This window comes from Truncatella angustata (genome assembly GCF_020726525.1).
Source record: "Truncatella angustata strain MPI-SDFR-AT-0073 chromosome Unknown BKA67scaffold_3, whole genome shotgun sequence".
Taxonomy (NCBI): Eukaryota; Fungi; Ascomycota; class Sordariomycetes; order Amphisphaeriales; family Sporocadaceae; genus Truncatella; species Truncatella angustata.
Window position 1 is genome coordinate 2,603,478 of NW_025763383.1, and position 15,467 is coordinate 2,618,944.

The 15,467-nt window shown below is 50.6% G+C and overlaps 5 protein-coding genes across 5 annotated transcripts; 2 read left to right on the top strand and 3 right to left on the bottom strand.

Annotated features, from left to right (window-relative positions):
• Positions 1-144: 144 nt before the first annotated feature.
• BKA67DRAFT_246667 (uncharacterized protein) lies at positions 145-575 on the bottom strand. The gene has a single exon (XM_046095717.1). The coding sequence runs from the start codon at positions 479-481 to the stop codon at positions 185-187; it is 297 nt and encodes a 98-aa protein (XP_045959977.1). The 5' UTR covers positions 482-575; the 3' UTR covers positions 145-184.
• Positions 576-1,481: 906 nt separating this feature from the next.
• BKA67DRAFT_657635 (ICE2-domain-containing protein) lies at positions 1,482-2,847 on the top strand (the record flags this gene model as incomplete). The annotated part of the gene is made up of 2 exons (XM_046107145.1): positions 1,482-2,003; positions 2,059-2,847. 2 exons carry the CDS (start codon positions 1,482-1,484, stop codon positions 2,845-2,847), a joined length of 1,311 nt encoding a protein of 436 aa, XP_045959978.1.
• Positions 2,848-5,035: 2,188 nt separating this feature from the next.
• Positions 5,036-5,983, top strand: BKA67DRAFT_657636 (uncharacterized protein; the record flags this gene model as incomplete). Its single annotated transcript, XM_046107146.1, has 1 exon — positions 5,036-5,983. The coding sequence occupies one exon, from the start codon at positions 5,036-5,038 to the stop codon at positions 5,981-5,983; it is 948 nt and encodes a 315-aa protein (XP_045959979.1).
• A 116-nt stretch (positions 5,984-6,099) lies between these two features.
• BKA67DRAFT_534631 (HAD-like domain-containing protein) lies at positions 6,100-7,479 on the bottom strand (the record flags this gene model as incomplete). The annotated part of the gene is made up of 1 exon (XM_046099889.1): positions 6,100-7,479. One exon carries the CDS (start codon positions 7,477-7,479, stop codon positions 6,100-6,102), a length of 1,380 nt encoding a protein of 459 aa, XP_045959980.1.
• Positions 7,480-9,234: 1,755 nt separating this feature from the next.
• On the bottom strand, positions 9,235-13,169 carry BKA67DRAFT_246835 (uncharacterized protein). Its single transcript, XM_046095718.1, has 3 exons — positions 12,011-13,169; positions 11,514-11,558; positions 9,235-11,138 (listed from the first exon to the last, which is right to left on the bottom strand). The coding sequence occupies exons 1-3, from the start codon at positions 12,691-12,693 to the stop codon at positions 9,350-9,352; spliced, it is 2,517 nt and encodes an 838-aa protein (XP_045959981.1). The 5' UTR covers positions 12,694-13,169; the 3' UTR covers positions 9,235-9,349.
• Between the last annotated feature and the right edge of the window lie 2,298 nt (positions 13,170-15,467).

Here is a 15,467-nt window from a genome sequence, read left to right on the forward strand (position 1 = left end):
GTAGTTATTATACTTCCCGTAAGCATAACCATTTAATGATCTGTGGAACTGTGGATCATTACAGGTTGGCGGATAGTTCCGTACTATCACTAAACTTAGTCTAGTGTGAGCTGTCCCGCCGCCGCTGATTGATGAGCAGCAGAGAGTATTACTTATACGTTCTACTAGTACAGCACAACCAATACTATGTACCGAAGATTACGCAAAAATGATGGAAACACATCTGGCAAGGGCGATGGTGCCTAGTCTGACTACTTAGTATTATGCCGGGCGAAGAATAGTTGTCGACAGACAGGGGATGGAGAGGTTTGATGGGGGCCACACGATTGCGCCATGGTGGGACAACTTCACACCAGAGCTGCTTGGCGTAGGCTGGAATGGTGGTTGTCAGGGCCCTGCAGATACAGTGACAATACGTAGTTATGCACCAAGGAATGATGAGCAGCTGTGAGAGTATATTCAAGACACGAGGGCTCCCCATCACTTCCACTTAGTAAATAAGGTTGGGTTTTCAAGCACCGTTTGGCCAATGGTTAGGTCTTGGGCCATGAACTGTGCCTGTCATCCAATCTCTCATAGGAACGAAATCATGTGTTGAATGTTGCGGTGAGAGATGGGCGGCAGAATTCCAAGCTGCAGGGACGCTTCGAGGACTAGCCTGCTAGCTGCCAACTACGGATCCGCATCATTGTGGCTAGAACAGCAGACTAACGTTCAGGAGGCGCACGCGACTCTGATTTTCACATGCATGTATATTCTGGCCATGAAAATGTCCTCATTCCTCACCACAAGGTTCACGATGTTATTGACTGCCACCAATGAGATGGGCACCAGGCAGACCTAGTACAAAATGTCCTGATCACGTTATGAGCCATCAAGACACCAACAACACCGAGGTACCACCAGTTCATCAGTCCATTGCTTGGGTCAATCTCGCATGCGCGTACATAGTACGCATACGCACACGTGTAGATAAGCGATAACGCACAAACCCCTGCCATCACAAACAGGAACAAGGGCCAGCAACTTTAAAGCAATTACAGCACGGATCCGTCCAGTTGAAGCCACCTCAGTTGGAACTTGGAAGCCGCGGGCCTGCCCACCGCCTGCCTAACACAAAATAATTAATGAACACTTTTGCAAGTAACCCCTCAGAACAGGAAGCAATCGAGGCACCCGACGAGAAAAGAAAGCCAACTCACCACACCGACCCTTGGCCCTTCTACGAGCTTTCGCCGAGCTCCATGTGTCCTTGTTTCTAAAGCTCGAAAGCTGCCTCGACACGTGCTGTGCTTCTTCCGCTGCCCTGTCCTGTACTCCAAGGCTCAGGCCCAGCCTAGACAACGCGATCGATAACCGCTCCCGTGGTCGTCAAGAGAGATTGACCGAGGGATACTACACCCCACCGATATATACAATCGAGCTGAGTCGGCCATACGCTTCGCCCATTCGGCGCGGCAACAGCCACCCACAACGCGCCGATGTGGTGGTTCTTTCGCATCCTGTTCAGCTTCGTCTTCCTGCTCACCGTCGTTCTCTCGATACCGATCTCCTTCGATGTGGGCGGTCGCGACAGTGGGCTGGCCTACAGCCTGTCGCTGTTCACCTTCTACCTAGTCTACAGCGCTTTCAGATTAGCCACACCCGACACCTCGCGCGTCCGGTGGACCATCACGAGGCTTGTTCAGTCCGCACAGTGGGTCGTCATTCCCGCCCTCTTGATATGGTCGTTACATCGCTTCGCCGTGGATGCGAACAGCTCAGACTGGGTATCGAGGACAGTGGCTGGCTTTACAGGGCAGAAACACAATACCTGGACCGATTACTTCTTCGGCGATGGAGGTCTGGTTGAGAGCATGACACTCGGCGGCTGGGACAAGACCCTGCGGTACTCGAGCCCAGTGTTCCAGCTGTTGGAAGGCTTCTGTACCTTGTTGGTCATACAAGCAGCTGGGCAGATCACGAAATGGCTCGTCAACAGAGGGCGTAGTGACACATGGGTGGTAAGTATCCCTGCCTTTCCAACCACTCTGGTGTCAAGTACTGATGGTTCAACAGCTTATTCTACTCATCTTCTCCGCCTCCGTCATTGCAAGTGCCATATACTTCTTGTGGCGCGTTGCACTCTTCCCTTCAATCAGCAATGTTGACGCAACACTCATTGGCGTCACGGTGACATCAGCTGTCTTCCTGTGTGCGATCGGAATTGGATCAGGAAGAGGCAATCCGGTCGAATCCTCACTCCTCTTTGCATACGTCGTGCTCTGCATATATCAGATCTTCACCGATTACGTCCAGTCGCCAGAAGCGACCGCGGCCGCCGCAGAGCAAGCCTCAAGTCAGCCCGATTTTCCGCCTTTGCCCCCAATCATCATGGCTAGCTATTCGACAGTATTGCATCTGTTGGGGTCGCTGCCGTCGGCCGTCTATTCCTCACTCAGCTTCCTCCATGCTGCATTCCAGACCATAGCGCCTTCCGTCATGATTTCTCTCACCTACCGTATTATTGTCTTCTACTGTGCAGTGCGCATTATACCAGCAGTGAGAGAGTCTGGGGCTAGAGCACTTCTCGAAGAACCCTCGCTAGATGACTCGGACAGCGCCAACCGCATACTTGGCTTCCTGTCTTGGTTTTCTCCATCCATCTTGATTGCTGTATATACCAGCCTCTTGCTGCAGCATTTCTCCACAAACGGCGAGGAAGGCTGGACTATGCGCGATGGAGACGCAGGTGGGAACGCCTGGCGATGGTTCAATGTGGCCATGACCATGGGCTTGTACACCATTGAGCTTTATCTTGGCAACGACGACGCAGACAGTGGAATGACGCATTGGAAGGTCGATTGAGCTGTTTATCGATCACCTAGAAGCTCTAGAAGCTCACGAAGCAGTCCAACGTGGATGGAGCGATTAGAACTAGGATGAGAACAATTGAGGATACTTCCTCAAGGGGAGAAGTAATCCTTGTGTGCCGAGAAGAGAGTACTCCAGGAGGAGCGACAGCATATGAGGTTTTTTTTTTGTCTTAGTAAACACCTGTTGTTGCGTGCATAAGTTATAGCACGTCTGGGAAAGCAGAGGTTTCGGGAGAAATGGGTAGCACAGCACTCGGCGTTTAGGGAAAGGCAGAATACCACTGAATCTGAATTTGATTTGTTGTCATTCATATAGAGTCACTGCCTCGGAGCTCCCAATGGTTTGGCCGCCTCTTTCCTCGATATCGAGCATCGCCTTCCCTGGCGCTAAATGATTCTGCACTATCCGCAATGACCCTGGCGTGTTGAGCAAGGCTGTGCAGTGCAAGGCTTGGAGTTGCCATTTGCTAATTGCGCAGAAACTGGAACGGCAGAAAGTTCCGGCTCTGGACGGCGCCGGAAGCCCTCCAACCGTACACTCTCGATGGCGTAGGAGCGTCATCATTTCTGACTGTTGATCATGTCATAGGCCTCCTGGATGCGCGATAATATGTCCTGCTTGCTTGTCAGCTCAACAATCTCCGAGAACTCATGCATTGATTTGCCTTTCTCGAGCTTCTTCCTTCAGTCCACGCGTTTGTCCGTTGGTTAATCACTAGACCGGCGAAAAGAAACCTACATCGTAGTTGTCGGACATCTTCCGCACTTCCGTGGCGACGCGGGTCTTTTGGGTCTCGATGACACACGCGAGGATTTCCCGCGTCACCGTGAGGAAGTGAACACGGTTGGAGAATTCGAGGCACACTTCCGCCTTCTTCCCAGCTTATCGAGCAGCCTGCCTATCCTCTCCGCGGGCAGTCAGAAGAAGGAGTAGACGGACCAGCAGGTGGTTGTGGATGGATTCTGCCTTGCAGTGTCAGAAGACGACAGCCATACAGAGCTGGTGGAGGTCCGTGGCCATGTGGACCAGGATGCGGGTTATGGGACGCTCGCTGGAAGGCGATGATGGCTTGATACGCCGGATCCGTATTCCATGTTGTTTGGAGCCGCTAGATATCATTTACATTCTCGCGATAGCGTACGGCCGCCCTTGCAAGCAAATGAATGAAAGCGTTGTGATCAACAGGAGTTATGACACATGTTGTCACTATCAACGGCGGTATCTCCGCAACAATACCAGATGAGTCGGCTGGCAGTGACACCAAAACACCTTGTCTACTTCAAGGAGGCGAGCCAATGTTGTCGTCATGTTCATATTTCTTACTCCCACTGGAAGCTATCCAGCTGACTCAGAAATTGATTCAAAGGGTAGTGCCATGAATTCTGTGAATAAAACGGTTCTAAGCCGCGTCTTGGGAATGGGCTGCCAGTTATGGTACTATACACGCATGGGGCTACAAACTTCGGCGTAACCCATTAGAGCCTAGCCTAGCCTGTTTCTGTTCATCGAGTCGAGAGCTCCCATGGAGCTTACAAATGCCACCACTGATCATGAATGATTATGGAATTAACAGTAACCCTCAATCGAACTTTGTCAAAGAACTCAGAGTCTGGTGCTGTTATCACTGCGCACATGCGAACCTCGCCTTCTCTCTGCAGTCGATCCGACCTAGTCGATCCGACCTGGTCGGATAATTCCCAAGTCTCGTCGGTGAGTGTTTGATGCTGAAGCCTGAAGTTTGTTTATGCGAACGCTTCGCACCAGCGCGAGGCTCTTGATGCTCTTGAACCGAGGTCCATGCTGCGCTTCATTTAAAATGACCCATGATCTTGGAGTACAAGCACTCATATCTCAGCGCCGCCTGAGAAAGTCACGGACAGGATGTACGAGTTGTCGCGTCAGGAAAGTGAAGTGTGATGAGCAGCGCCCAATCTGTGGTCACTGTGCCAAGCGCTACATGGAGCCGCAGCCCTGCGAATATGGCGAGATACCAAATCGCCAGCCACCCCGGCGAGTGGAAGTTGCAAGAGACACTCATCATTCTAGTTCCGCTGCTAAAGGCAGCGAGACGGTTAGAAGGAGCTTGACATTCGAGCCCATTTCTATGCAGCCAAACAACCAGTGGCGGTCCCTTGAGCTGCGGCTTATGCACCACTATACCTCTGTAGTGTGCGGGACGATGCCAGACTGCAACGGCGAAATTGCCAGAGACATGTGGTCGCGCATCATCCCACAGATCGCATTTGATTCGGAAGTTGTGCTGAACCCAATGCTTGCGCTTTCAGCACTTCATCTGCACGCTCACTCACCTGGGAATGCGCCCATGTCACTGGCTATATCGCGCTACCTAGACCGCACCCTAGTCAACCACCGAGAAGCCCTACAAAGCTTTGATGGGAAGCTAACAGAGCAGGTCTGGCTCTCCGCTATTTTGCTTTCGAATATATACTGGCTTCTGGCGCACCAGCAGCGGCCGGATGAGCCATATGAACTGCCTTTTCATGGCTGGAGAATGATGCATGGTGTGACAACACTGTTCTTGAGAAGATACAGCCTTCTCACAGAGCTGGGCTATGAATGGTACGGTCACGTCTCCGCAAGCGCTATGGAAACCCATTACAAACTCTCATTCGACTCCGCAGAACACTTGGAGACACTGAAAGACGACCTAGCCGACCTGATGCAGAGATTTGAACATCAATCACGCACGAACGAGGAAAAAATTGCGTATTCCGAAGCACAAGCTTATGTGATTGCATTTTACCGCGCGTACTTGCGCGGAACTGATACGAGAGTATTGCGGATGTTTATCGGTACAATGCCAATCAAATGTCCGCCCACATATTTGAAGTTGCTGGAGAGACATGACCCTCTAGCCATGGCAATCATGGCGCGGTTACTGGTATTGCTTGTGCCTCTCGAGTCAGCTTGGTGGATAAATGGCATAGGCGACTATGAGGTCGTAGCGCGAGACATTCGGGGCATCTATGAGCTGATACCCGAACACCTTCGCTGGTGTATGGATTGGCCTCGCAAAGTACTATCAGGCGAAATAGATCTGAATCGACAATCCACGAAAGCACAAGCAAAAGCTTCACGGCCATCATCTCAGGAGAAATTCACTTAACTAATTGCCACGATGACGCTACGCAACCTTAAATATTGCCATCTATTACAGCTCCTCGCTGTTGACCCCAAAGCGCAGCGCAAATTACTGATCCATCGGAATACCTATAGCTGCAACTATATTGCACTTTCATCCTCTGAGGAGGTGAATACCTCAACTTCTTTGTTATCGAGCCCCAAGAGCGCCAGACGGCCCTCCATCAGATTGGTCTGCAGTTCCACGACCTCTCGAACCAGGACCTGGGTGACAGCATCCCTGACATCTTTCGCTATGAACGTCGGTTCGTACGTTGGCTTGGTGCCCGGCTCATAAACCCCACTCTCCACAAGGATGCTCTTCCATTCAGCCCCTATGCGCGATTTGAAGGTGTTCGCGCCTCGAACATCACTCTCCGGGTTGTCGCCAATCATATACACCGTCTTGATCCTGCGAGCCATTCCAGACTTCTCGCTGAGGCTATTGTTGTACGCGTAGAGAGTCTTCTCGCCATATTCATATGCAGCCTCGGTAGGCTTGCCGATGACTATGTACTCCAACTTCGCCTTGCCGTTGGTCGCATATTGCCAGATCCCCTTGAGGGCCTCTCGGAACGCACCCTGGGCAAAGCGAGGATGCTCGTGTTGAGTGGCCCACTCGAAGTCCTGGTTGCAAAAATACAACTTTGGCTGTCCATCCTGGAGGTATCCGTTGTTCGGAAGGTGGATGGTGTCGTTGCGGACCGACTTCTTGCCCAACTTCCCACCGCTCGAGAGCAAGAGGTCGCTGATGACCTGGAGGTCAAGGCACCAGTCTCGGGGGGTTGACCAAACGAGGATGGCGGCGATCTCAACACTCTGATGGTGCTCCATACGGCGACCGTGCTCGGCGTGATGTGCCTGCGTCAGTTCCGGGAACGGATGGATGTGCTCCCATTCAGCCATCAGGTCTGACGAAGTCACGACCTTGTTGAAACCATAAGCGCGTGCCAGTTCGCGGATTGAATTACCGTGCCCGCCCAGGGCGAGAATCCACTTATCCTTGTAATCGGGAACCAAGTCGCGGAAGGGAGTGTGGCTCTGTACGAACTGGTTTTCGTCCAATGTTACGTTTAGTCGCTGGGCGAGCTTGGCGACATGGTCTTTCTCGGTGTATCCACCGCCGTTGGTCAAGAATATGAACGGAATGTTGTTCTCTTGCAACATCTTGATAGACTCGCGCGCGCCCGGAAGTGGCTCTCTACCTTTGACTAGCACTCCATCGATGTCGAATGCGAAGGCGATTGTGTTGACCTCTCCCGGAAAGTCGTCGACATCAGCAAAGAACTCTTCGTTTGCGCGGTGGAGCGTTTCGCTTGTGACGGCCCTAACCCAGCCAGGTCTCTGCTCCTGGGTCGTGACTGAACTCTCAATAGGCGACTGCAGAGCAATGGGAGTTAGAAGTCTGTCTGTCCCGGTCGTGATACCTGTTGCGTTCACGCTGGGGGTGGGACTTCCAGGTCGGGGTGAAAAGTAATCCATTGCGCGTTGGTGATCCGCTGGTGGAGTCGTGCAACAAAGGCCGTTCTGTTATCGTTCAATAGTGTAGTAACTTCAGAATAACGAAAAAATGGTGTTATGATTGTTGATCGTGTAACTCTTATTGGGGGTGGTGGGTGGTGGTTGGTTGGGTTGGCTTAAATAAGGAAATCCCGAGGAACTTCCAGTTGGTTGTTTCCCAACTTGTTCTGAACATAGTCAAGATATTCGCTGGAAAGAGTGATTTGGTAGTATCATATGACCCGAAGAGCTCTGTGAAGCCTTTTTTCATGTAGTTTGGGAATAACAAATTGTGAAGGCAATGAATGATGGTGGGTGCCCTTGCTAATGTTTGGTGCGCCCTCTTGAGCTGCGATTACAAAGAGATTGTTGTGAATTCATTATCAGTGTCCGTCAAAACAAATCAGGCATAGCCTTAAATATTCATATCACGTCGCTCTTTGTCCCGGTGTCTCATGCTTTGCCCTTAAGATAGCCCTATGTTAAATACCAAAGGCCAACCAGCTTCACTGGGATACAACCATGCACCAATAGTGCAAAGGAGCTTCCGTGCAGTTGTGCATTGTGTTAGGAAGGGACGGGGTCCCAAGGATCTTCTTACCTGATTAGCTTAGCAAGGGGCAGAATAGATGGAACCTCAAAATGGCAGTCAGGTCTGTACTTGGTCAATCAGAAGTTGAGGTTGGTCAATACTTAGGAAAAGCTATGTCGGTATACCGAATTGCTTGAGATCATACCAAGTCGTAACGGAAACAGTCGACGCAGCGGCCGTTCCATAAGAAGGAAAAGCAAAAAGAAAAAAAGAAGGCGCATGGGTCTGTCCCACAACACGCTTCATTAGAGCAGTAATGAAAAAGGCAATCATACTTGGTTAAACACGAATGACCACGAAGATGGAAGGAAAATGTCGAATAGGTTGGTTGAGAAACTGCAACTGTGCGAAACAACTATTGGTCCTATAATATGTATGGCATGGAACACGATGCATAAAGACTCCTTGTTATCCAATCGGAGTTCTAGTCTTCTAGAGTAGAGATTGTCACCAGTGGATTAAACATTCAGAACCAAAAGAAAATGCACATGATCACATCTTTGTTGTTCCCCTGTCAAGATGTTACAGACATTAATTACATGCCAAGAAAGCGGCAATTTATGAAAGAGGGTCAATTATCGAATAAGAGATACGTATATAGGGGGGTCTACCCTATGGCTGAAAGGACAAGTAAGAAATCCATCGCATTCATTCTCCATTCTCTCATATGTTGTGTGAGGTATTATCCCATTCGTGCCATAGGTCCCACACCCTCTGCTGCCGCCCATGAGCAAATGCACCATCCCAAATAATCAACCTAACAACCGTGTAAACAATGACCAGTCTGATCCTCCAGGGATGGAACCGAGTCGAATGGGGTATTCCGTTCTTTTTGTCTTGTCCCGAACACCAGCGCGATGATGTGACACACCATTACCATCGTCAGTGCATACCGGCAACCATTGACCATGTGTGTGTTGACTCTGTCCAGCCAACTAAAGTCAATGACGCCGAAACAAATGCAAATGGAAAAAGAATCAACGCAATAGAGAGTATCTTTATCCTCGCAGCCCGTCAAGCCCGTTGCTGACTTGATCATTTTCCTTTTCGGGGTTGTCCCTTCGTTGATGGGCCAAGCCACGCTCTAGATGTAATTCCGGGCAACTCGAGAAAGTGGTGTAAAGGAGGGGATTATGAGTTGTCGCCGTGATTTAGCAGTAGCAATTCATGATAATTATGAGAGAAAGGAAATTCTAATGCGACGTGTGCAAAGTAGAGATGAGCAGATATGGCTATCCCAGTCCTCCGGAGACGACTTGTTTAGCGGCGCTCGCGGAAAAGAGCCTTAGCCTGATCAGTCTCCTGAATACGCTGTGTCTCTGATGCGAGAGTGTACGAAGGATTGTACGAGTACTGACGGCGATGCTGGGAATGCTGCCCGTCAAACCGACCAGGAGAGCCATTCAGAGACCCGTACGTCTCTTCGGATGGTCCCATACGGGGGACCGCTTGAGGGACGGCTGACGTGCTTTGGTGGCGGCCGTGGCGAGGCATGGCATAGGGTGAAGGAGTAGCACCGGCCGGAGTGGACCACATGTGCTGAGCAGTATAAGATCGGTTCATGGCGACATCATCGTAGTAGCCAGGCGGACCGCCAGTACTGCCATAGGTAGGAGCCTGGCATGTCTCGTAAGGCAAAGGTTCTTGTGCATAGGCCTGGGGTGCACCTGTATATGCCATAGAAGTCGAACGAAAGGTGAAGTTCGGGTCGTGATTGAACATTCCCATCTCGGAGTGGGCCCGCTGGTGCATAGGGCGTCTGACCTCGAAATAACTTTGCGATGCAGTATTGGTCTCGAGTTGAGTAGCGATGGATTGCCCAAGTCTCTGTGGAGTCGGTACAGGTAAGGGTCCGCCGTATGTGTACTGTGGGTTTCTAGCAATGGCGTGGTCGTAGTACGCCTCTTCAATCGGATTCTCACGGATGTTGCTGTAATTGTATGATGCAGGGCGGTGTGGCAGAACAGTGTGCTGGACCGAGCCCATCATTGGAACACCACGTTCCGGCACCTGAGTCAAACTACCCCGTTGGTTCTGACGATCGACCATACCATACTGCGAGATCGTATGAATTCTTTGACGCTTCTCGATAGGTGACCAGTCCCCAGTGAATCCTGGCTGGCTCACGCGTCTCATCATGGGTGTAAGATCATGATGAAGACCCTGTGTAAAACCAACTGACTGCGATCGCTTATGGATACCGCTGCCAGCACTCGTCTTTCGCTTGATCGCGACCTTGCTCTTGCCATCTTCCGACGAATCAGTGCTGATGTTGGGAAGAATCTCAATATCCGGAATCTGCGCCAGCTTCCCCTCATCCATCTCAAGCTTAAGCTGTGCAACAATCTCTTCGATTTGGGCTGTGCTGTAGCCACTGTTGCACTTGGTGAGAAGCCAGTTCGGCACAGCCGTACCATTCAAGACCGCGTTATCGGCATCTTCCTCTTCGCTCTCATCTCGGAAGCGTCTCTTTTTGCCGGAAGAAGTCTGATCGTCGATCCTCTTTTGTTCCCGCTTCCGGACTGACAAGGACCAGTCCTGGACAACCCCAGATCGGCCAGCCTGTTTATTTGAGTCGCTCCAAGCCTGTACCCGCTGAATCTGCTTCTGGACAAGTTCGCACTGAAGTTTAGAGTACTCCTGAGCGTTCCTGTAACGACTACGCTGATAATGCTTACGGCAGAAGTGAACCCAGACGTGGGAAGGAATCATTCGTGTGCAGAGCTTGTTTCGACCGAAGATGTGGGAGATAGCCTTACGAGGTTGCGAGCCAGTATCGCAATTATCGACATACATACACTTGATGCTCTCCTCAACCGTGCCCGAGTTGGGAGCAGTGGGCGATGCCGAAAGAGCTTCCATCATGTAGCTTGCCCGTCGATCTCCTTGATGTGAAGGCGGTGGGGTGGGCTGAAGGGTCTGAGGAATAGCTGAATAGGATTGGTTAATTACGCCGATAGCAGCAAAATCTGGCGCCGAAATTGCACGTTTGTGTGACTTAGATAGATCAGGAAGAGCAAGGAAACCCGAACCAGCTTTCGAGTCAGGACTAGCAAACAATTAGTATCTTGTACTGAATCACCCTTCCTGTGGGAGGTTTAATGCTGATTGCGAAGAAGAGCAATAAAGGGGGTTGGTCTAAGTGATAGACGGGCTGCGGGGGTGTCATAATGATCAGACGACTGGAAGCTTTGGGCCCATTGTTCATATTTCCTGAAGATTTGACGACTTCAATATAAATGGCAGACTTGCAATATCTGACTGCTGCTACTGGCAGCTGACCACCATGCTGTGTAAAGGGGGTTGGGTCGGATACATCTTAGTAATCAGGATCATACCCAGAGCGTCTGGATTAACTTTACGCCCATGTCTTTATTTTCAAGGGATAGTGGCTGAGGAATTTTCAAAGGGGCAAGAAAAATACCTGATTGGTGATGGAGGAGCTAGATTGGCTGTAGTCGCTCGGTAACTGGAAGAATGTTGGTATTGCGCACTCTGAGAAGCAGCAGCAGTATTTCATCGATGTTTAGGTTCAGGGAAGGGTACGGAGGAGAAAAATATCAGGTTCGGGAAAGGGTGTGTCGTCGCTAATAGGTTGTGATGCAATTAGGTGAACAGACAGGCAAAGACAACGTGATTTAGGGATAGGTGCGTCACAGGTTACCGCTTGGCAAGAAACAGGAAGGCACGTAGCTTTGCTCGGGTGAAATGCAGCGCCTTGCGATTCCCCATGTCAAAGGTGATTCGAGGCATCTCATGTCGAACGTGCGAGTGTGCAAGGACGAATTCGAGGGTTGTGAAGTGAAAGATTCTGCCCTGGAATATCCCAGTGTTGTAGCAGTAAAGAACCAGTAAACGGCCAAGTGCGATAACAAATCAAGAACAATCCCAATGGGATCTCAGACGACGAGATTTACTCACTTTACGAAGTCTTGTGGGCTCATCCTCTCTGAGCTCACACTTCCCCTGATCAACATCGCATCAGAAGGCGAGCCCGGTCGCCGGGCACCCTCCATGAAAGGCTCCTCTGCAATTGTTGTCGGAGATCCTCCTCCATCTTTCCTCAACCTCTTTCCGAAATAATCCGCGGCCGACGACCTGCTGATTGCTGAGTCCAAGGTGTCGCATGCCCTCGAGTCCAGAGGTGGCATATCAGTAATAAGTGGCGGGACGGATTGAAACCCGCTGACAGTTGACAATGACGAGAACCTGGAATGAGATACACTGTGCAAAGACGATGTGTACGATGACAGACTGCTGTAACTGTCCGAAAATCTGTGTTTCGGTGACTTCGGACTAGCCGAATCAATTGGCGACTCGCTGTAATATGACGGCTTGGAAAGTGGTTGGATAGCCGTCTTGGTGTCCAATGTTAAAGGTAGAGAATAGCCACCGGCATCCCAAGGCGTTCTTGCGCGGTTAGGAGTCCTTGAAGAGTCACTCGTCCTCCTGGATGGTGTCTGTTCGGGGGATGGAGTCTGCACAGCGGACGAACAGACTGTTGTGCTATCCACCACAGAAGGCGTTGGTGTGAGATCGGAAGACCCTTCAGCTTCTCTCCTTGCCGCTGCGGCACCCTGATTCAACATCGAAGTCACGTCCATACTCGACGTTGCTGATTTCTACTATAGTTGCCTTCTTGATTCTGCCAACTCTAGCCGATTTGATGCAGGTCGTATATGCGATGTCCGTCGCTGGGACGAACCCTACGAAGCTCGTACTGAAACGATAATGGACAGTTCGACGGAAGTGACGACTCGCGCCTTACTCCATCTACCCTATTCGTAAATACCTCGCCGCGTTTGCTGGTGATTGAGCTTTCTGTGCCAAGCTCGGCCTTCGTCCTTTGCGCCCCAACAACCTGTCGAGCCGACTGATCTTCAAGCCCTGCTGCTCCTGAGCACCCCTAGATAGCTGGTATTATGTTGAGGAAGTTTCTGAATGTGATCCCAGATCGAAGTTTCAAAAAGACAACCTGCTCACCAGCACAGGAATTGCCATAAAATTAGAGAACTCTTTTATCCAAAAGAGAAACTGGGGAAAGCAACCTCAGAGGACAAATGCTATACACGGAGGAGCCTCAAGGTTTTCTGTCCAGGTCAAGGCTTCAGAGATATGATTATCAGATCTGTCTACGGGATCGACGTTAGTATACCGCACTGACAGGCATCAAGAGATTGAAACAGCCGAAACAGGGACTAACCGGGAAGTACAGATGGTCCAGTCATCCGAGTACCGCAAGCAGTACCTGATCTTTCGAGGTCAGATCACGGTGAATCGGCTCCTTGGACGGACGGAATAAACAAAGCCCTTTGCTGTTCTGTTTAACGAACCTTTCTTGAGACGAAGCTTAGTATTGAAACCGCCCTGGATTCGCACGGTTACGGAAGGTGATCAGATGGGATAGCTTGCGAGATGTTGCAGGTTATTCGCTTGCTCTTCGAATCAGAAGAATATGAAACCAAGTGTGGTGGCTGATGGTCAGGTTTTACCCCGTGTTCTCACAGCGGTAGATGAAGAAGTTGCTGATGATAGCAGGCTAGTATGTTCACCAAATGAAAGGGCTGCTCAGTCCAGGTGAGTTCAATGGAGTACAGCAGAGAGCTAGGACGGTGGATACATGAGGAATGGGTTGGTGTTTCCTAGTCTGTATAGGTGGGGAGGCTGTGCTGATGGTGCATGAATATAGGGCAACGTCTGAAGACAGTAGCTGTTTGGGAGTTCGTTCTAAAATCCCGACTGGGGTATCAGAGAAGAAGAAACAGATCGAACTGATGGGCCCGAGCCGCTAGTTCTCACCAGAAGTTTGTTCAAGTTCACACAACTCGGGTCGGACCAAGACTTATCGGAAGCGTGAACAGACATTAGCTCGTGCCAGCAAGTCCATACACTATGGCCAAGGACAGAATCATGGTGGGATCGATAGAAAGGTTGAGGATGCAGAATGCCTGCACCTGTGGCTACATATCAACTATGGGTACTTCGCATTATGCATTGCGTTGACGGTGGGCAGAGATGTTTAGTCTTCCCCACACTAGGTTTGGACTCCGGGCCAGGTCATCCCCGACTGGCTCGTCCATTACAGGATCCCTGAACCCTGGGATTCAACTGCCTGATAGCATGTATTCGACGTGCCAGGCGTTGTCTCTTCTTTGCTCATCTGCCGTTTCTGCTGACTAGCTCTTTAGGTGGGAGCAACCGCTACAAGAGTGGTAATCTCATGCGACCGAGAGGCCAGCGGTAGATCATGGCGTTGGGCGCTCGTCTGAACCGCGATCTTCACAAGGGTACAGACAGGCCAGGGGTTCGTATTCCCTTAAGGGGTGCGTTAGTCATGCTGGGGGTGGACCTGATGTTGAATTGCGAGATATTCCAGAAGACAGCAATCTTTGCGCGTGTACACTTTGGACAGACCTCCTCGTGCGGGTTCGATAGTGGGACAAGTGTGATAGTGACAAAGCATCAAGGCGCAGCACACAAAGATGATCCGCAAGCTGAGACCCGGCATCGGGCTTGAAACCTTTCTTAACAGACCTGTCGTTTGATACCAGGTGCGCAAGGACCTCGGAAACACACCTGGAGCTGATCCTGAGGTTGCGCGATCTGTGACCGGATTAGAACCTGACCGGTAAAGACCCACGGACTCTTGCGCACTCTTGCAGTCGAACCAATTGAGACTCGTTCGGGAGATTCCGAGGCTGCTAGAAGGCCGCCTTATTTTGCTGTTAATGCACCTCCATATAGGGCAGGGGGTCAGAATGGTGCGCGAAGCTCCCCAAATAGGCTTAAGGTTGCCCGAAAACGTCCAAGCAAGACCTGAGTCTAATTATCACTCTCTCTTAGGCCAATGTCATAGCAGACACTTGAGGCTCCCCAACGGCTAACTGCCGATGCCATCACAGCATTCCGCTGTGTGTACTTTCCAAGGCATCTGTAGCCATGTGACCGCTGTCTGGTCATTTTGAGTTTTGTGAGTCGGGGACAGAAATGGGCATTTGTGACTCGCAGCGTGCTCTCCACGAGGTATTTCGTATTCTGTAACACCCGCGTCTGTCCGTCCACCACGCGATAATAACCCAAAGACACGCTAGGCCCAGCAAGTAAATGAGAGCGAGTCCCAACTGCAGAACAGCAGTAAATCATGGCCACAATTTGCATGGGTCAAGGAATGATGTAATGCTCTGGTCTGGCATCGCTGGCATTTGACAATGGTCATTGCGCAATGTTCGTGGGATCTGCCAAGCAACAATATCGAAAGTACTAAACGCCATACAAAGCAGTCGTGGACACTATCAGATGCTTGGAGGGCTGGTCTGGTCTGGTCCTTTTGTCCTTCATTCAGCATAGTGCCGATATAGTCTAAAACAACACATGAGCC

What these genes read in the sequence shown, in the direction of transcription:
- BKA67DRAFT_246667 (XM_046095717.1), bottom strand. Translation starts at nt 481, where the DNA reads ATGGGGAGCCCTCGTGTCTTGAATATACTCTCACAGCTGCTCATCATT.
- BKA67DRAFT_246835 (XM_046095718.1), bottom strand. Translation starts at nt 12,693, where the DNA reads ATGGACGTGACTTCGATGTTGAATCAGGGTGCCGCAGCGGCAAGGAGA. An exon ending in AGCCCACAAGACTTCGTAAA is followed by an intron (nt 11,559 to 12,010) that starts GTGAGTAAATCT and finishes ACATTCTTCCAG; the next exon opens with TTACCGAGCGACTACAGCCA. An exon ending in GCTCCTCCATCACCAATCAG is followed by an intron (nt 11,139 to 11,513) that starts GTATTTTTCTTG and finishes ATTGTTTGCTAG; the next exon opens with TCCTGACTCGAAAGCTGGTT.